The sequence below is a fragment of the Sparus aurata genome, chromosome 10 (assembly GCF_900880675.1).
Source record: "Sparus aurata chromosome 10, fSpaAur1.1, whole genome shotgun sequence".
NCBI lineage: Eukaryota > Metazoa > Chordata > Actinopteri > Spariformes > Sparidae > Sparus > Sparus aurata.
The window spans coordinates 16,065,044-16,085,917 of NC_044196.1; the positions used below are offsets into that span (position 1 = coordinate 16,065,044).

The window sequence follows — 20,874 nt, forward strand, 5'->3', positions numbered from 1 at the left end:
TAAGGTCCTGAAAACATTTTCTCAATCAGCTTGTTACAATGACTGATGAGGTCCAACATGAACACAAATCTGGACAGGGTGCTTGTTGTTTTAAAAAGAAAAAAGTTCATGGTTTTATCCTTTTTGAATTTAAAAACATCTCACTATTCATTACAACCTGTGGCTTGCTCATCTTCTCTGCAGGTATGTTGCTCCTTTTACAGGACAAGCAGTGACCTTATCTACAGTCCAGTGCCAGTGAAAAGTGCAGAATGACAGTAGAATGAATTTGTTACATAACCTGACTGTATGTTTCCTGTTGTCTTTGGCAACTCATCTTACTTCTACTACACAGTTCATCTCCCTATCAGGTCAATTCACATTAGAAGGTAAAGATAAAGTTCACCCCAAAATTAATTAATTCAGTCACTATCTACTCACCCTCCTAAACAACTGAAGTAGATGAGGACTTGTTTTAAAACACAACACAATATGTAAGAATTGGCCACCACAACAGCATATCACCTGAGTGACCTCTAACTGCTGCTAACAGTAGCTGCCACTCGCTAGTTAGCTTAGTTAACAGTGGAGCTATTTGAGAAAAGTTAAGTGAAACTGTAAGTGCATGATCATGAAAAGACTGAAAATAAAATAAACAAAATATTTTAAGCAGTCTGGTTACTTCACCACATGTTATATGCACAAACATTAAGCCATGGATTTCCATTCTATTCACACTCACATGTCAGAGTTCATCATGAAGGACCTTTCATGGTTTAAGTGAGTTAAAACTGATTTGTAAAGTATTCATTGTTACACTGAGTAAAATCTTTATCTCCATGAGAGAAAAGTGAACATTGTTTAAAAAGGAATCATAGACTTACGTGGATGTGGTTTCCCTTCTTCTTCCGTGTCCTCTTCAGCTAATGTTGCTATGCGCTGCCACCTAGAGGTTGATGAAATATAGTGCAATGATATATCACACAGGTTCAGTTCAGTCTCTACCTCACCCTCTCTCAGGCCCTCCTTGTAGTGTTGTGACGTTCACGAACAAACCGATTCTATTGAACGGCTCGTTAACATGAACGATGGGAACCGAGTCGCAGCTGGGAACCGTTCTTTTTTTTTTTTTCTTTATTAATTTTTTTAAATCACTGTGTGCTCCTCCTTTGCTCCTCCCCTGAGTGGGACAGAGAAGTTACATGTGGAGGAGCGCAGCCCAGCTGCACAGTGCTTATTAGATATGCAAATGTAGCATGATGCCACCTGAGTTGTGCACGCTGCCTTTGCATAAAAAAAAAAAAAAAAGAAATACGTGACTGTCCCTGCCTCTGAGAGCAGAGCAGCTGCAGCGGTCTTAATTAGGAGGACAGTCACTGTCGTGTGTCGTGACGTCGTTGTTTGGACAAAATGAGCCAAAGGAAACGGAGCAGCATTTGGATGCACTTTTCTCTTGTGGAAGACAGTAATGCAAAATGCAATATTTGTCATAAAAATATTTCTTTTAAGTCTGGTTCAACAAATAATTTGCATAGACACTTCAAAACACAACACCCAACAGTAAAAGTGGCAGAGGTGAGAAGAGAGCCAACTGACTAAGGCAATAGTGACAATGAAGTCTCCATTGACACTGAAAATGTGAGTGCTTCCCCTGCCTGTTTATTTGTAAGTGTTAAGGTCACGGTGTTGCATGAATAACAAGTCATGGTAGCTTTGCACACATACAAACAATTTGTACAAAGGGTAAATCCAAAATAGTGATGTCACTGTCAAAGCAGAGTGATATGGCGCAGCCTTGTGGAATATTTACAATGAATCCAGATCAGACTTTAAAATCTAGTCCACATGTCAAATGAGGTTATAATCAATATTTCAGAATAATTCAAACTCAAATTTTGTATTATTTTGTTACAAATCTCACTCTATCATACCTCCTAGTGATTATTTCCAAGATAAAATTAGTTACCACCAGGCTGGCTTAAAACTTAATAAATGTAAAAATCAGTCAAATGAGCCAGTGTTTTGAACGGCTCTTTGAAAGGAACGGTTCACCAAGATCCGGCTCCCCTCAAAGAGCCATAAATCCCATCTCTACCTCCTTGTCTCTCTTTCACTGAGTCAGCTGTTCTTTTTGTTTAGTGAAATTTTGTAAGGACATTTATGGTTTTCAGACAGTGAATGCTGCTGACTTTATAATTCCCTGTCATGTCATACAGCACGATTCGTCCAATACTTTTCATTATGACCAAATAGCTGCAAAACTAACAACATCCGACCAATGACATCTGCCTCAACTGTATTTTATCTTGTGCTAATAATCAAATGCTAATATGCTAAACTAAGATGATAATCATGGTAAGCATCAGACCTAATAGACATCAGCATATTAGCTTTATCATTGTGAGGATGTTAGCATGCTGACATTAGCTGTGCCTACATACAGTTTCATCTTGTTTTACTCTTTACAGTTACTGTATCTTTGACATGTTCAGTTTACTCTGTATGGAATTTTAAAAAACATTCTCAATGCACCACTTTTAAATTCATCACCATACCAAGTAAACACTAAGAAATTAAATTTTTTTATAGGTTTCATTTTATTGATTGTTCATATTTGATGAGACTTTGTGATCCACAAAAAAGCAAAGCTGTTTTAGCAAGAGCATCAGAATCCTGTCTAACTAAATGATGTTGTACATTAAGTGATATTTTCTGGTTAGCTTTTTCAACAAGAAACAATGATCAGTGTTTTAAGAACAGACAGAAATACAGCCAACAGCGTACACTGGTCAAGATAATCAAAAATGTAAAAAAAAAAAAAATGAACACATCATACTGACAGTATGGTCAAGTTTGAAGAAGAACCTTTTACATATCACATTTGAATAAACATGATAACCTCCGAGAATAATTAAAACATTTTTTAACAAAAGCAGGCGGTTCTCGGGGGGGGCCAACAGGGGCCAGTGCCCCTGTAACTCTGAGTCTGGACCCCCCTGTGGCCCCCCCTGACAGGGAGTCTGCATTAATAACACAATGACAGATTTCTTGCAATAATTTTGTTCTGAAGGGAAAGGCAGAAATAAAGTGTCTCAGCAGTTTACTACCCAATCAAAACTGCTGAAATTGTCAACACTGTTTTGTCTGAATGAGGGATTTGTCCTTTTCTTTTTTTTTTTATCTTTCTTGTGTACAGCTTCCTACAGCTCAACCAGGACAAAACAGAGATTTTACTCATTGGTCCTGAGGGCCAGAAAGAGAAACTTTTACCAAAGTTGAAGAATTTTAAACTATCACAATCTGTAAAAAATCTGGGTGTGATTTTTGACTCTGAGCTCAGTTTTATTCCACACATCAAAAAATATAACAAAAATAGGTTTTTACCATCTTAAGAACATATGGCCTCTCATGTCTTATGCTCTTATGCTTTTATGTTCTAGTCCATGTTTTTAGCCTCTGTGCTTTTATGCTTTTATGTTTTAGTCCCTCATGTTTTTAGCCTCCATATTTTAACCCTTTACTGTTTTAGGTAACAGTTTTTAATCTCCAGTGTTTCCTCAGGGGGCCTGCCAGATTGGGAGTTGTCTCTGGTCTGGCTGCGGGGGGTGCTGTCCCGTGGACAGTTCCGGCCCGGGCGACTAGAGGGCTCTGCACCTTGGTGCGGAGCCTCCTGTCTGCCCGGGTTGGGGTGGTCTCTGTGGCGGTGCTCCCTGCGACTTTGGACTGGGATCTCTCCCAGTGTGGTTGGCCCCCCAAAGGTAGCTTCCTCTAGCCTCCTCTGTACCTCAGGTCTCGCTGCCCGGCCATGTCTCTGTAGTGACAGCTAGTGTTTGTGTAGGTGTGAGTGTGTGTGTCTGTGTGTCTCTGTGTCAGCGTGGCTGTTTGTGTATGTGTGAATGTGTGTATGAACGTATACATATTTGTGTATGTCTCTGTGCATGACTGTGGGGGTGGGAGGGTTGGGTTCTTTTAACTTTCTTCTCCTGATTTTATTTGATGTTTCTCTTTTTCTGTACATCTCTGTAAGGCACTTTGCGATACTTTTCTGTATGAAAAGCGCCATATAAATAAAGGTTGATTTGATTTGATTTGATTTGTGTAAAGCACTTTTTCCATGTATGAAAAGTGCTCCATGAATAAAGTTGATTTGATTAAAACTGGTCTAGAACCGCCACTGAACAAAAGATCTGATCTCTTATTTAGAGTCAATATTGAGGGTTACAACTCTTTTTTGCCTGTGACATCATGTCCTTTGCTTTACTACGGACAGATTGGGCTTTCTTCTTGACGGCCTCTGCTGCACGTTTTGCTGCCTTCCGTGGTGTTTCTGCTCCTTCAGCAGCACGATATCCTTCAACACCTCCCATCACTGTTCCTACTATTGCGGACGTCCCTACAGCTGCTGCACGTATGGCTCCAAATGTTGGTATGTTGTTTAACATTGGTACATACTTTAAAGCTGTGGTAACTAATTCAACCATCTCAGCTGCACCAAACAAAGCTCCTAATAGTGCACCTGTTCCAACACCTGCCAGTCTGATCAACAGCTTATCACATACACTGGCCTTAGCCTTCTCTCTGATCTCTTCCTCTGTCAAGTTTCCTGGTAACAATCTAATGGTTTCCTCCTCTTGTTGTATTTCCTTCTCCACTGCTTGCAGCATCTCATTGGGGTAGCAGCCTCCATTGTTTTTCATCACCATCTTGTCTATCATCTTAAGTAGCTCTTCCACCTGGAACTGGTTGCTCCTGTATTCATCTGTTTGGATTGTGTTCCAGTATCTGTTATCAGTGACGTAGCACCGTCCTCCACACTTCTTCACCAGATCACTTATTAACCTATTTTTGAAGACAAAATCCTCAACTTTCTGGCCGTTCAGCTGCTCACCATGAGTGAAGACAACTGTGGCGTATTTGAAGACTTCCTCAGAAAAGTTATCACATATTGTGTTGATGACTTCCTGCTCGTGCTTTGTGAATTTCTCCACTTTGAGCACAATGAGAAAAGCATGAGGCCCAGGAGCACACTCTGTGATACAGCTCACTATCTCCTCCTCAGATCTGTCTGTGTCAAAGAGACCAGGAGTGTCGACCAGAGTGATGCTTCTTCCATTGACAGATTTGTATTTTGCTTGACATTTTCTTGTTTCGGAGTTGGGATCGTGGCTGATCTTAAAGAGTTCCTCTCCAAATATGGTGTTAGCCAGGCTGCTTTTCCCAGCTCCAGTTTTTCCCAAGATGACAATTCTTCTTTCGTTTGACACTGAAAGAAAATAATATCAATCATTAATACTGTATATTTGTCATTGGGATTTCCTCATATATAAGATGTCACGTATGATCAGAGTTGTTAATGTTATAATATTGTGTATCTGATGCAGAGTGTGTTTCAACATTTAGCTTACCTAAACTGATTAATACTCAAGTTAAGTAAATATATATCTGACACATTGTGATATCAGGTGTGAACTACCAGATTTGGCACACCAGACTATCAAAATACTGATGGATCTGGTTAAAAAATGGTTGAATTGACAAGCTGAAATTACTTAACTCCTAAAAATTACAGTCTGAACAGTCTTCAGCAGATACCAGCTAAATGTTCACTTCTATATGTAGAGAACTTGGGTTTACTTACCGTCCATGTTGTCAAAAGTGAGGAGGCTGTGCAGCAACAGTCAGAGTGAAAAGACCGCTAGTGTCTTCTTTGAGGTTGGATGCTTCCTGACTTGTTGCACAATTGATAAACTGCCAAAGGTGTGTTCACACACACGCCCATTTGGCACGGCTCACACTGTATAATCAGAATCAAAAGAGAATCACCGTGAACAAAACAAAGAAAGTCTAAGACTGTTTGCTAAAACCTTTTTTGGTCTGAATGATTTACTCCTGCAGAAAATGATGCTGTTTATCAAAACAAAAAAACAACAACCATGAAACAGTTTTCACATGAATGCCATCAATAATAAAACATGTCTGAGGGGGGACAATGGAAAAAGGGAACGTCTTCTGTGGAAGCTCACATTAACGTCCACTCTAGGTTGCTTGAAGCAGTCCAACATGAAAACAGATCTGGGCACGTCCTCATTTGACGTATGACGATAGTTTTGATACTGTCTGTTCATGTTGCTGCTGATATTCAAATCTGATCGAACCACACAGAGGTTTTTTGTCTTTCTATCAGAGCAGCCTTTGTCAAACAAGCACAGCTCCTGCTTCACGTTCACTTGTTAACCATAGGATGTTTAGTAAACTTGTGTTAGTAAAATCCCACTTTCTCCGTGCACATTCCACACAGGTCAGTTCACATTTGAAGTTAAAGGAAAAAAATTATATTTAGTCTTTATCTACTCGCCCCCTTCACTGATCAAAGTTTTTGTAGTCTACAGAATTGATTACTGTTCATAGGCTTGTCCTTGATGCAAAACAGTGAGAAGATGACAGAGGCAGAGAGGCAGAGGGTGGCGGCGCAGCAGGCTATAGTGTTGGAGAAATTGGTCCAGGACATCGGGGTTCAGGCCTGAAGGCCGCACTGCTCCACCAGCACCACCAGCAGGGTGCAGGCGAAGTTGAGCACCCAGCAGAACATGCACCAGTCAGCCATGATTCCATGCAGTGGGCCTGCATGTGCTGCGACACTGAATGGTGAAGAGCAGGGCAGCTAAACACACCCAAAGAACAATGTCAATGTTCTCGCTGATGATCTCTTTTCCTCATATAGAGGCATCAGTATGTAATAAAGCATCATTAAAATCTGAACAGCCTGTGATGAAGAATTTCCCAGTTGTCCATCACCCAGTCATTAATCAGTTGTTCATCCCTGACTGGCAGGCCTGGGCTCAAACTAAAGTTGTGTAAAGACTGAAGAATATGTGAGAACCTCAGTTTGGTGGTTCAAGCTGTGACCTGTGCAGGGAGGTTTACAGGAAGATGAAACTTAAAGCAGTAGGAAATTCCCTCAGTCTAAGAAGAGAAAGCACATTCATAACTCCAGGCTGTGAGCAGTTTCATATTGATTCCCTCTTTGCCAAACTGTGCTGGTTTCCAGTTCAGCTCCAGTTCATTTTTAATTATGCAGCACAAAATAACTAATGACCAACTTACATTTTACAATCTGTAGATCATTCGCGACCCTCTAGCTCTGTGTATATAACCTTTATTGAACTCGGGGTTCACATTAAGATCCAGATCCCAACATGTGTGAGATGATCCTGTGATAAAACAAAAAGCACAATGATGAACTGCAACAGGTTTTCTTAAGTTGGAGCATCATGCACAGACATGACCCGTGAGTGTACAATCATTTTCCAGTCCTCAAGACAGAGGACAAGGCAAGTTTATTTGTATGGCACAATTCAGACACAATGTAACTCAAAGTGCTTTACAGGGGCTATAAAAATGACATTAAAAGAAATATACATATATTATGTATATATACATTAGAAGACACCAAGAAACAAAACCTTCAAACTAGTTGCAGCTGCAGCTGTCTGATGGATATTTTTAGAGAGTCTTGTAAAGAGTAAAGACACTGTTACAGTAGTCGAGTCTGCTGACGATAAAAGCATGGACAAGTTTCCCTCAATCCTGCCGAGACATAAGTGCTTTTATCCTGGATAAATTCTTAAGTTGACAGTAGGCACAAAGTATAGAGGATGAATACCAATGATGAACAGAGGTGTTGTTATTTCCTGGTTTTAAAGGCTTCACAGCAGTAAAGTGAGGTCAGTTTCAGTTTGTTAAGTACTTGTTCTAATAATTTGTCTTTGCTTAGTCACTATATCCACATTACTGATTTTTTTATTTACGATGAATGTCAATGTGTTAATATTTTTCATCCCTGCAGTATTGTTGCTGTTTCAATATCAATGTATTTGGTAAAAAAAAAAAAAAAGAAAAGGAAAGGAAAAAAATATTGTGATATTTGATGTTGCTCAATTCAAGCATTTCCGAAATGATTTTGAGGATATTTCATAATATGGAGATATATAATGTGTATCGTGAACAGCCTTAAAATGATATATTATTTTAAGGCCACACCGCCCAACCCTACATCATCACCTGTTCAATTTGTCCAATAATTTTGTGCTAAACCAAATACCTGCAAAAAATAATGACACAAAGTAAAATCTGTATTTGCTCACATTTTTCATAGGCTTCATTTTAATTGTTGTTCATATTGGCCTTGATGTTGCACTGTAATCCACAAGGAAGCACAGTGATTTTTACAGGAGCATCAGAAGCTGTCTAATAAAATGACGTTTCACATGGAGTCATTGATATTTTCAGATTAGTTTTTTGCAACAGAAAACCAGTGTTTTAATGGCAGATGGAGACATAGCCAACAGCGTACACTGGTTTGATTTAAGCAGTTGTTAAGATCATGTATATGTACATGCTGTTGAAAAATGTTTCATATTTGTGCTTTGTAGTAACATTTAACAGTGGATGCACCAAACAACACATCGCACCAACGTGCAGTCGGCTCGTGAAACGAGAATGAGTATCTTAAGTTTTTAGCTAGGATCAGAAGCATGATCTATTGCACATGAAGTTACATAATCAAAACAATGGTCAAAGCTTTTCTAAAGAACATCTTTGTAATTCAATCTGCCACTTTGTCCCGTCCTCATTGTGTATGGAGTAAGATCACTGTCAAAAAGACGTGTCCATGATTCTAACATTCATATTCGTAATGTTAAACATTTGTGTGCAAATGAAATTGTCGCACACAAAATTCTACTGTCATATACACAAGTCTGAGAAATTGTTTGTGTTAGGATTGTTTTTATGTGACTATAAATCTTAAAGCCGTGAGTGCAAAGTCTTGTGAGCACAACTCTAATTTCTACCACTACGAAGTCTTCACTGTGAACACGAATTCAAGTTTTTGGGTATGAGTAGAAAAGTGTTGAAATGACGTCACGTAGGTCACAGGCAGGTCACAGGAAAAGTAATCCAACTCCGATTACTCCAAACGTGCATGCGCTAAAGCCTTAGCTAACAGCAGTGGACCGGGTGGAGTGGAGATGCCAGCATAGGTGAATCATCACAGGTAAAGTCAATAACGTGTATGTCCAGTATTTATTCATAAAATTGTACTATTTAAAATAATATGCAGTTCATGGACGTACAGACTTACTGCTTTAGCTTGCAAGCTAACGACATGTAGGTGACGCATAATTAGTGCTACTATTACTAGCATTAGAAGTTGGCTTGTGCTAGTTAATTAGCACCGACCTGCAAAATATGAAATAATCAATTTGAGACATAATGTTGATCAAAATACGACTTTATCGATAAATTGTGTCAATTTCTGTAAAACAGACAGTTGCTATAGACACCGCTCTGATCAGAGGAGTACAGATGGAAAGAGGCTAAAGATTAACTAGGCGGGACATTTGCCTTATGGTTCATTTTTGCGTTAATTAAACAGCTTCAGAGTAATAGTGCTGATTAAATTAACTACTTGTAACTTGTTACATGGAGAATGGAGCCTCCGACCCGGTGTCCCAGCTCGTGTCTCTGCAGCACCAAACACAAACGCGCCCCGTATCCCGTAATCTCTTGTTTATGACAGACACGACTACACAATATACACTTATAATGTGTGTATGATAATCCATCGATCCACTGATTGATTTCCCGCTGGCTTCCTTGTAGACAAATGGAAATGACGGAGAGGAGGGTTAGCAAAGAGGAACAGAAACCGTACTTATATGATGGACAGATTTATGTCAATTTAGCTTGCAAGCTAAAGCAGTAAGTCTGTAAGTCCATGAACTGTATATTATTTGAAATGCTACCATTTTATGAAATAAATATTGGATATGTACGTTATTGACAATACCTGTGATGCTTCACCTGAGCTGGCAGCTCCACCCACAGTGCCGGCCCTGAGTAATTTGGTGCCCTAGGCAATATCATAGCCATCAATTTCACAATCAATGTTCATACATTCACACAGAAACTGCATGTATGTATTCAAGATTTTATTTATTTTAAGTCAAAAATATCACACCAAATAAAAACTGACGAAAGAAACAAGTGATAAGAATACAATATAAATAAGGCATTGTGTAAACATATAATCTCTCAGCCTCAGAGTGTCATCTCTCTCTTATCTATTGTCAGCTGCTTTGCAAAACGACCTCCAACTCCTTCCTTGATGCCATGTGGGTATTGTGCTCACGGCTATCCTCATGAACCATCAGCTAGTGACTTGCATTTTTCTTTTTTTTTTTTCAAAGTCTTTTTTTGGCCTTTTATGGATTTATTGATAGTGCAGCTGAAGATATGACAGGAAACAGGGTGAGAGAGAGGGGGAGTGACACATGTAGCAAAGGGAGGTCCGCTGCAGAGCCTCGGCACATGGGACGCGCGCTCTACCAACTGAGCTAAACGGCGCCCCGGCTTGCATTTTTCCAGTCCTTAAGTCCTTCCTTATTAAGTCGGTAATCTTTTGGAGAAAACATTTAGCAGCAGAAGCAATGCAAGCTATATTTCTGTTTGAGTACATCAGCCAGCTTCTTTTGATATTTTCAGCATTGACTAAGACTCTGTTACAAAAGTCATGCTGACACTCTCCCATCTTTGTTTTTGGACAATGTGTAACTGCTTTTTATTTTAACTGGTCCTCTGTGAACTTGTCAGAAGAGATGTCCAGTCAGCCTTTAGTCCTGATGCTGTCACTGGGCTGTGCTGAGATAGAGGGACAGGAGCACCTGATGCTGTGTCACTGGGCTGCTGGTGGTGAAATATGTTAAAGTGCATCTGAAGAGAGAAGAGAAGTATATGTGACCACTGCATGTTACATTTTAATAAAAAAACAAAAACAAAAACAGATGCTTGATGTGTGCTATACATAAGACTAATAATGAACATGTGATGAGATTCATTCAGTTTATTGTCACTGCAATACAATTAAGTCTAATCAGAGTACAAGTGCAGTGTATATCTATATCTATATCCACATATATATTCATTCGCCTATGAATGATATGGGAAAGCTAAGATGTGGAGTATTAACAGTAATACACTTTAACACTGATGTAAACTTTAACAAACATAAACTGTGACACAATAAACCAAAAGCTTACAACGACCCTGTTACAAAGGGGATGGAAAACTAATAGCATTTTAACTGACATACAAGCAGTGAAGACACCTGTAAAATAACACCTGAACAGGCCTAACGCTATCTTTCCAAACGTCCCTGATGAATTTAAGGTGGAGTAACATGAACATTAACACACGTCGACTCAGCTATTTATTGATTATTAAACAATGCTGCTATCGTCCGAAGTAAGCTAGCAAGCTAACAACAACGGTAACTACGATCATTAAACTATCAATTTCCTTTCTCTTCATCACATTGACGTTACTGTACCTCTATCTTCTTCATGTCTTCCTCTTCTTTCCTTCTTTTCCTTCACTGGGTGCCGGATGGTTTGTCTTTTGGACCTTGTGGTAATGCTACAGTTTCAGAAAATCTCTCTCTTGGTCTTGGGGTCTCGGTCCCGTCAGATTCCTGCAGCTCGCCTCTAAACCCGCCCCCCTCAAAAAGGACACAGGTACAGTGCAACATTTGGAGTGATCGAGGTTCGATTACTTTTCCTGTGACCTGCCTGTGACCTACGTGACGTCATTTCAACACTTTTCTACTCGTACCCAAAAACTTGAATTCGTGTTCACAGTGAGGACTTCGTAGTCGTAGAAATTAGAGTTGTGCTCACAAGACTTTGCACTCACAGCTTTTAGATTCATACTCACGTCAAAACAATCCTAACCCAAACAATTTCTCAGACTTGTGTATATGACAGTAGAATTTTGTGTACAACATTTTTATTTGCACACAAATATATAACATTACGAATACGAATGTTAGAATCATGCACACATCTTTTTGACAGCGATCTTACTCCATAATTGTGAGGATGTTAGCATGCTGACATTAGCTGTTCCTACATACAGTCTCTCATAATCTTGTTTTACTCTTTACAGTTACTGTATCTTTGATTAACAACTTTGGTTGACAATTATTTATTTTTTTATGTTCTCAATGCACCACTTTTATATGTATCGCCTTACCAAAAACTAAGAAATGACATTTTTTTCATAGGTTTCATTTTTTATTAATTGTTCATATTTGATGAGACTTTGTGATCCACAAAGAAGCAAAGGTGTTTTAGCACGAGCATCAGAATCCTGTCTAACTAAATGATCTTACATATAGATTAAATGATATTTTCCGCATAGCTTTTGAAACAAGAAACTGTTTTAAGGGCAGACAGAAATACAGCCAACAGCAGACACAGGTCAAAATAATCAAACATTTAAAAAATTAAGACAACATGATATGGTCAAGTTTGAAGAAGAAAAAACTTTTACATATCACATGTAACTAAACATGACAAGCTCTGAGAATAAAGATTTTTTTATAGAACAAGAGGGAGATATGACTTTTTAATGCCAAATGACTCTTATTAAAAGTCAGAATATCAAAGGTTATAAGTCTTTTTTGCCTGTGACATTCTGTCCTTTGCTTTACTGCAGACAGTTAGGGTTTGGTTCTCGACGGCCTCTGCTGTCCTCTTTGCTGCCTCCCATGGTGTGTCTGCTCCTTCAGCTGCATGATATCCTTCAACACCTCCTATCACTGCTCCTACTGCTGCAGATGCCCCTACAATTGCACCAAATATTACAGGTGCTTCTGCTGCTCCACCTATGGCTGCCAGTGTTTGGTTTAACTGTGGTACAATCTGTAAAGCTGTGATCACGACTCCAACCATCGCTGCTACACCAAGCAAAGCTCCTATGAAAACACCTGTTCCAACACCTGCTAATCTGATCAAAACATTATAAACTCTGCTCTTAGCCTCCTCTCTGATCTCTTCCTCTGTCATGTTTCCTGATTCCTGTCTAATGTTTTCCTCCGTTAATATTTTCATTTCCTCCACTTTTTGCAGCATCTCATTGGTGTAGTAGCTTTTATTTTGTTTCATCACCATCTTGTCTATCGTCTTAAGTAGCTCCTCCACCTGATGCTGGTTGCTCCTGTATTCATCTGTTGGGTTTGTGTTCCAGTATCTGTTATCAATGACGTAGCACCGTCCTCCACACTTCTTCACCAGATCACTTATTAACCTATTCTTGAAGACAAAATCCTCAATTTTCTGGCCACTCAGCTGTTCACCATGAGTGAAGACAACTGTGGCATATTTGAAGACTTCCTCAGAAAAGTTATCACATATTGTGTTGATGACTTCCTGCTCGTGCTTTGTGTATCTCTCCACTTTGAGCACAATGAGAAAAGCATGAGGCCCAGGAGCACACTCTGTGATACAGCTCACTATCTCAGGCTTTAGCTCCTCCTCAGATCTGTCTGTGTCAAAGAAACCAGGAGTGTCGATCAGAGTGATGCTTCTTCCATTGACAGATTTGTCTTTTGCTTGACATTTTCCTGTTTCGGAGTTGGGATCGTGGCTGATCTTGAAGAGTTCCTCTCCAAATATGGTGTTAGCCAGGCTGCTTTTCCCAGCTCCAGTTTTTCCCAAGATGACAATTCTCCTTTCGTCTGACACTGAAAGAAAATAATATCCATCATTAATACTGTATATTTGTCGTTGAGATTTCTTCATATATAAGATGTCACATATGATCAGAGTTGTTAATGTTATACAGTTTTTGCCTAATGCTTACACACATGTTGCAGACTTTGGCTCACTGTGTCATAACTTAACACAAAAGCCGTCTTGAAACAAAACCTAACAATCCCATTTAAAAACTGTTTTTAGCATCAAAACGTTAAACACATGCACCTTTGAATTACACTTTTCTAGCAGCAACAACACACAGATGTGCTTTATGCAAAACACAACTGTATTCAGTACTTTGGATTGTTTTTGACTTTACAGTTTTTTCCAATTGCTTAAACATAATTTTGCAAACTAGGCTGGTTTTATCAAAATACTTTATAATTAATAATAATTCTCAAAACCACACACCCAAATTGCAAAATACCTCATATATCCTGCAAAATGAAGCACTGCAACCAAAACGACATATAACATTATCAAAATCAAACTTTTGCACCAAATGGCACATACTCCATTCATATTACAGATTTTTGTCTAATGAACTACACCCTGTTGGGCATAATGAAAAGCACTCTCATCTTGAGTATGCTTTGCCATAACACTAACATAGTTTAAACTGTAGAGAATTCTTCAGATTGTTCACATGCACAGAAATATTAGCAGATACACACACATACTATTGAAATATTATTTTTTCTATTTTTCACCAAACAAGTCAGTGCAACATATGCACAGCAGATATATTTACATTGGAGTGAACAAAAATATGCTCACAAAAAAGTTAACTGAAAAAGAAAATTGCGTAAAGAAAATCCAACACTGCGAGAGGCTGCACTCTCTGTCCAGCCTCTCGCAAAAAAAAGCTCACCTGTGGTCTTTTAGTGCTAACTTCCTGATTGAAGTGGTAACAATTACGGTAAAAATTATTTGGCCAGTTGGCACATGTAGCGTTACTTTAAATGGCAGTGTTTTGAAACGGCAAACATGTGACTTTATGTCAGACTGTTGTGTCTTATGCAGAGAACAGTGTTCAGTGCATTTAAAACGTGCCATTTTCAATTGCAAAATGTGTGTAAAGCAGAAAATGTGTTTAAAGTTTTGGAGACTTGAGAAGAGGTTTTGCTTTCTATGTGTCAGTTTACAGTTTTTGCCTAATGCTTAAACACTAAAAGTGGTTGTTATGCCACAAGCATCACATCCTCTAACTTTGGTGACCATGCCCTAAACAAAAGCACCAACTCTGCAAACACAATATATGCTTTGCACTGTGTTTGAAATTCTCCAACACACTTCTTGCAAAACACTACACTCTGTTTTTTACATAAGATACATTGTTCAAAAAGGAAATATCATGCAATCATTTGGAAAACACATCTATTTGAAATACAAAACACAACTAGAATTGGAAAAGCACACAGACTCACACATGAAAAAATGTAAAATCTAATTGTAGACCAATCAGTCTAAGCCATAGCACTACAAAGCATATATTGTGTTTGCAGAGTTGGTGCTTTTGTTTAGGGCATGGTCACCAAAGTTAGAGGCTGTGATGCTTTGGGCATAGCAACCACTTTTAGTGTTTAAGCATTAGGCAAAAACTGTAATACTGTTTATGTGATGCAGAGTATGTTACAACATTTAGCTTACCTAAACTGATTGATACTCAATATACTTAAATGTATATTTGACATATTGTAATTAGAGATGCACCGATCAGGATTTTTGGGGCCGATCACCGATCACCAAAAGCAGTATCTGCCGATCCCGATATTGCCGATTACCGATCACAGCGTCAAATCCATAAATTCTTCTATATTGTTGTCTTGTGTAACTTTCATATATTTAATTAATGATTCTTCTTACACAACATTGACATTGTATTATTAAGTATAAAAATTAGGAGATGACAAAGTATCATGAATTGACCACCGTTTTATTGCAGGCTGAGGCAATGTGCAATATTTCACACTCTAGAGACTCTCTTAGAGACAACTTGGACTCAGCTTACATAGAGTAACTGTAGCTTACTAGTGGGAATGCAGTCAGGGTGGGAATTTTGTCATTTTAGGGGCAAGTCCATTTGGCCTTCACTTTTTTTTTCAGGGGCGCCAAGGCCACATGACAGGGCACAAAGGCCACTGAGTAAAATGTGTTGATTTACCTTTCAGACTGATACCATAACATCCTAATTTATAATAAGACATGGATTGTGTATTAAAACATTTTTTAATACCAAAATCAAGTTACATTAGAAAGTAGTTTTTGTTAAGTAGGGTTTGGGTGAGGTGATTTTTGTGACACCACACTGAATATTAGTGTTATTGAATATTTCTCCCAATAGAAATTCCCCAAAATTATGGCATTATGTCTATCGTAGTACGGTAGGAAAGAGCCGTCGTTTGTGTTTTAACAAGGTTGCACTTATGAGTTATTGATCCGGGAAGTTCGAATCTGTGAATATATTTCCAAATTTACCGGACTAAATCCTACCACATAAGTCAGTTACGTATCATGTCAAAACCGGCTGCGCTCGCTCGCTGTGCTGTAAGTTTCGTTCTTCTGTTTTGAGACGCTGATGCTGCTGTTTGAGAGGCTTTCACGTGAGATCATCGTGATGATGAGACTCCACCTGCGCGAACCGCGGACTCACTGAAGTTACTGTGAGTGACTACTGTGCACTCAGGTGGCTGTAATTAAAGGCAAGCTCGCTACGCTGACCGGGCCAGGGGCACAGAGGCCACTGTGGCGCGGGGCAATGGCAGCCATGAAATTCCCTCCCTGCATGCAGTTAATGTACTGTCTTTATACTTAAACGTCATCTGATCGGCCTGATGTGATCTATTTTGAGAACTCCGATCAAAACCGATAGGGGCGTTATCGGCCGATTGCGATCGGTTGCCGATCGATCGGTGCATCTCTAATTGTAATATCAGCTGTGAACTACGAGATTTGGCACGCCAGACCATCAGAATACTGAAAGATCCCGTTAAAAATGATCAAATTGACATGCTTAAATTACTTAACTCCTAAAAATCATAGACAATCTTCAGCAGAGTACAGATACCAGATAAATGTTTACTTCTATATGTATAGAACTTGGGTTTACTTACTGTCCATGTTGACAAAAGTGAGGTGGCTGTGCAGCAACAGAGTGAAAAGACCGCTGGTGTGCTTGTGAAAAGTTGCGAGTGTCTTCTTTGAGGTCGGATGCCAGTTTGACTTCCTGACTTGTTGCACAATTGATAAACTGCCAAAGGTGTGTTCACACACACGCCCATTTGGCACTGCTCACGTGTTATAACCAGAATCCAAACAGAATCACCGTGAACAAAACAAAGAAAGTCTAAGACTGTTTGCTAAAACCTTTTTTGGTCTGAATGATTTACTCCTGCAGAAAATGATGCTGTTTATCAAAACAAAAAAAAACAACAACCATGAAACAGTTTTCACATGAATGCCATCAATAATAAAACATGTCTGAGGGGGGACAATGGAAAAAGGGAATGTCTTCTGTGGAGACTCACATTAACGTCCACCCTGGGTTGCTTAAAGCAGTCCAACATGAAAACAGATCTGGGCACGTCCTCATTTGATGTATGATGATAGTTGTGATACTGTCTGTTCATGTTGCTGCTGATATTCAAATCTGATCAAACCACACAGAGGTTTTTTGTCTTTCTATCAGAGGCAGTCTTTGTCAAACCAAGCACAGCTCCTGCTTCACTTTCACTTGTTAACCGACAGTAGGTTGTTTTATCAGGACATGAAGGGAACATTCTCTGGACAGTTTACATATTAGTTTGGAGTAAAAAAACAAACAAACTGCTGACTGTGAGTTTGTTTCCTGTCATCTTTGACACTTGACTCTATCCTTCAGTGATAGAGGGTCAACAAAGGCCTGTTGCTCTTGTCTTCATCACTGCATTATGAAAGTGACAACACATTGTAGAACCAGAACCCGGGGACAAAGCTCATTGCACGCTTTAAACTTCAAATATTTATTGGTTCAACAACTTTATTCACTCAAATGATATTCCTGTAAAAACGTTTAAGTAAGGGATAATGCCCGACGAGGTGTCCATAATCAGGAATTAATGGACAATGCAGAAGAAGGAACCTTCCTCCGCTGTGTGTCGTTGGACGGTTGCCTCTGCGAAGTCCAACTTTGTAGTGAAGCATCATTAAAGTCTGAACAGCCTGTGATGAAGAATCTCCCAGTTGTCCAGCACCCGGTCCTAACCGAAGGCTTGAAATATGGTGTCACAAAATTTTCAATCATTAATCAGTTGATCATCCTTGACTGGCAGGCCTGGGCTCAAACTAAAGTTGTGTAAAGACTGAGGAATGTGTGAGGACCTCAGTTTGGTGGTTCAAGCTGCGACCTGTGCAGGGAGGTTTATAGGAAGATGAAACTTAAAGCAGTTGCAAATTCCCTCAGTCTAAGAAACGAAAGCACATTCATAACTCCAGGCTGTGAACAGTTTCACAGTGATGCCCTCTGGTGTCCAAACTGCCAACTGTGGTAGTTTTCAGTTCAGCTTAGAGTTTAGATTCTCTGCCCGAGCCCGAGCCTGACCCGGCCCGGCCCGGCCGATATATATAACACGTTACCGGCGTCACTGATTGTGTAGTTTTAGTGCAACATGGAGCTTGAGAACGTCAGTTATGACAGCCCACATATTAAAAAAATGTCGGGTTTAAATCGGGCTTGGGCTCATAATTACAGTTAATGTGTCGGGCTGGGCCGTGCGCGGACACAACGTGCACGGGCTCCTGTCAGGTCGGGCTTGATATTTTGGGCCCAATCTAAGCTCTAGTTCAGCTCCAGTTTATTTTTAATCATGCGGCACAAAATAACTAATGACTAACTTACATTTTACAATCTGTACAACATGCATGACCCTGTAGACCCCTGAAACAGAAAGCTCTGCGTATATAACCTTTATTGAACTCGGGGTTCTCATTAAAGGTTGAATATGTAATATGCTCATTAAAAGCTATATTTTTTCAAAAATAATACATCCACGGAGCGTTTAGAGGGGTGCAGATTAAAAGTAATGTGTTTCCTTGAAAAATTATATTTAGTCTGAAATAAATAATTTAAGAAATTTTGACGGGTTCGACAATGACTTCCTGTTTACATCGTACCAGCCAAACAGCGGCCGGCATTGCAGGTTGCCAATTTCGCAACCTTGGCAAAGCTCGGCACAGCTAGGCTGACACTGGGTAAAATGGCGGAGTCTGCAAGCTCTTCAGAGCCCCAGCGAACGGTGCGTTATCTGTCCCAGCAGCTGAGTGACCGGAGAAGAGCAAAAACCAGAGTAAATATCGGTGAAGCATACGCTCGATGGACTCAGGTACAGGATTTCCACGGCATCATAACACACGTGGAAATGGCAAACTTTCTCCTGGATCGGTAAGCTAACTCGCTTGCTAACTTAGCTAACGTTACCTGTCGGTCAAACTCCTCTGCTATACTTATTTTCATTATATCACATTGATCCTAGATATGAGAATACTGATCGTGACCCATTGACCTCCACACCCAGTAAACGGAGGAAACACTCAAAACGTCAGAGATTAAAAGAATAAATGATAGTAGGTTAACGATAGCTAGCCTAAATAGGACTGTCAGAGATTTCATGCATCTAATAGATAATGAATAGCTAGGTTAACATTAAATACTGTTGTAAAATGAATTGATTAGTCGAAATTAGTCCTTACCCTGTACGATTCATCACTTGACATGATGCTGGCTAATCCTGACACACTCAGCAACAAACCTGGCAAACCGACCGCTGGGATTACTTATTTGTTGTCGTGACTACGATCTTGTGACACTAGATGGCGGCATTCAGCTCATATTCCATATTGCACCTTTAAGATCCAGATCCCAACATGTGTGAGATGATCCTGTGATAAAACAAAAAGCACAAGGATGAACTGCAACAGGTTGTTTTAAGTTGAAGCATCGTGCACAAACATGACACGTGAGTGTACAATCATTTTCCAGTCCTCAAGACAGAGGACAAGGCAAGTTTATTTGTATGGCACAATTCAGACACAGAGCAACTCAAAGTGCTTTACAGGGGCTATAAAAATTACATCAAAAGAAATAAAAAATACTGCATTTAAACACATTAGAAGACACAGAGAAACAAAGCCTTCAAACTAGTTCAGAAATAGGAAAGTAAGCTCAAATAGAATAGGTTTATAAGAGACAAGACTAGAAAATAAAAGTCACAGTGCAGTGTAGAGATCTAAGAACTGGAGTGATGTGATGTGGCGCAGCAGCGTTCTGAATCAGCTGCAGCTGTCTGATGGATATTTTTAGAGAGTCCTGTAAAGAGTAAAGACACCGTTACAGTAGTCGAGTCTGCTGACGATAAAAGCATGGACAAGTTTCCCTCAATCCTGCCGAGACGTAAGTCCTGTTTTCCCAGATAAATTCTTAAGGTGACAGTAGGCACAAAATAAAGAGGTTGAATACCAATGATGAACAGAGGTGTTGTTATTTCCTGGTCTTAAAGGTTTCACAGCAGTAAAGTGAGGTCAGTTTCAGTCTGTTAAGTACTTGTTCTGATAATTTGTCTTTGCTTAGTCATTATATCCACATTACTGATTATTACTTATTTATCATAAATGTCATTGTGTTAATATTTGGTCATCCCTACAGTATTGTTGCAGTATCAATATTGATGTATTTGGTAAAAAGAAATATCTCTCTCTCTCTCTATATATATATATATATATATATATATATGTATATTGTGATATTTGATGTTGTTGCTCAATTCAAGCATTTCCAAAATGATTTTGAGGATATTTCATAGTATAGAGATATATAATGTGTATCGTGAACAGCCTTAAAATGTTATGATATCATTTTAAGACCACACCGCCCAACCCTACATCGTCATCTATTCAATTTGTCCAATAGTTTTGTGTTAAACCAAATACCTGCAAAAAATAATGACACAAAGTAAAAAATTATGCTCAAATTACATTTTTCATGGGCTTCATTTTAATTATTGTTCATATTGGCCTTAATGTTGTACTGTAATCCACAGGGAAGCACAATGATTTTTCACAGGAGCATCAGAAGCCTGTCTAATAAAATGATGTTGCACATGGAGTCATTGATATTTTCAGATTAGTTTTCTGCAACAGGAAACTGACCATATTGATGTTTTAATGGCACACGGAGACATAGCCAACAGCGTACACTGGTTTGATTTAAGCAATTATTAAGTATGTTCATGTACGTGTACATGCTGTTAAAATGTGTTCATATTTG

The 20,874-nt window shown here is 39.2% G+C and overlaps 2 protein-coding genes across 2 annotated transcripts; both read right to left on the reverse strand.

The window, feature by feature from the left end:
* Positions 1–4,161: 4,161 nt before the first annotated feature.
* Positions 4,162–6,583, reverse strand: LOC115589392 (GTPase IMAP family member 7-like). The gene is made up of 2 exons (XM_030430235.1): positions 6,500–6,583; positions 4,162–5,246 (listed from the first exon to the last, which is right to left on the reverse strand). The coding sequence occupies exons 1-2, from the start codon at positions 6,581–6,583 to the stop codon at positions 4,185–4,187; spliced, it is 1,146 nt and encodes a 381-aa protein (XP_030286095.1). The 3' UTR covers positions 4,162–4,184.
* Positions 6,584–12,404: 5,821 nt separating this feature from the next.
* On the reverse strand, positions 12,405–16,717 carry LOC115589571 (GTPase IMAP family member 7-like). The gene is made up of 2 exons (XM_030430544.1): positions 16,688–16,717; positions 12,405–13,561 (listed from the first exon to the last, which is right to left on the reverse strand). Exons 1-2 carry the CDS (start codon positions 16,692–16,694, stop codon positions 12,480–12,482), a joined length of 1,089 nt encoding a protein of 362 aa, XP_030286404.1. The 5' UTR covers positions 16,695–16,717; the 3' UTR covers positions 12,405–12,479.
* Between the last annotated feature and the right edge of the window lie 4,157 nt (positions 16,718–20,874).

What these genes read in the sequence shown, in the direction of transcription:
- LOC115589392 (XM_030430235.1), bottom strand. Translation starts at nt 6,583, where the DNA reads ATGGCTGACTGGTGCATGTTCTGCTGGGTGCTCAACTTCGCCTGCACC. An exon ending in TGGAGCAGTGCGGCCTTCAG is followed by an intron (nt 5,247 to 6,499) that starts GCCTGAACCCCG and finishes TATTATTTTCTT; the next exon opens with TCAGTGTCAAACGAAAGAAG.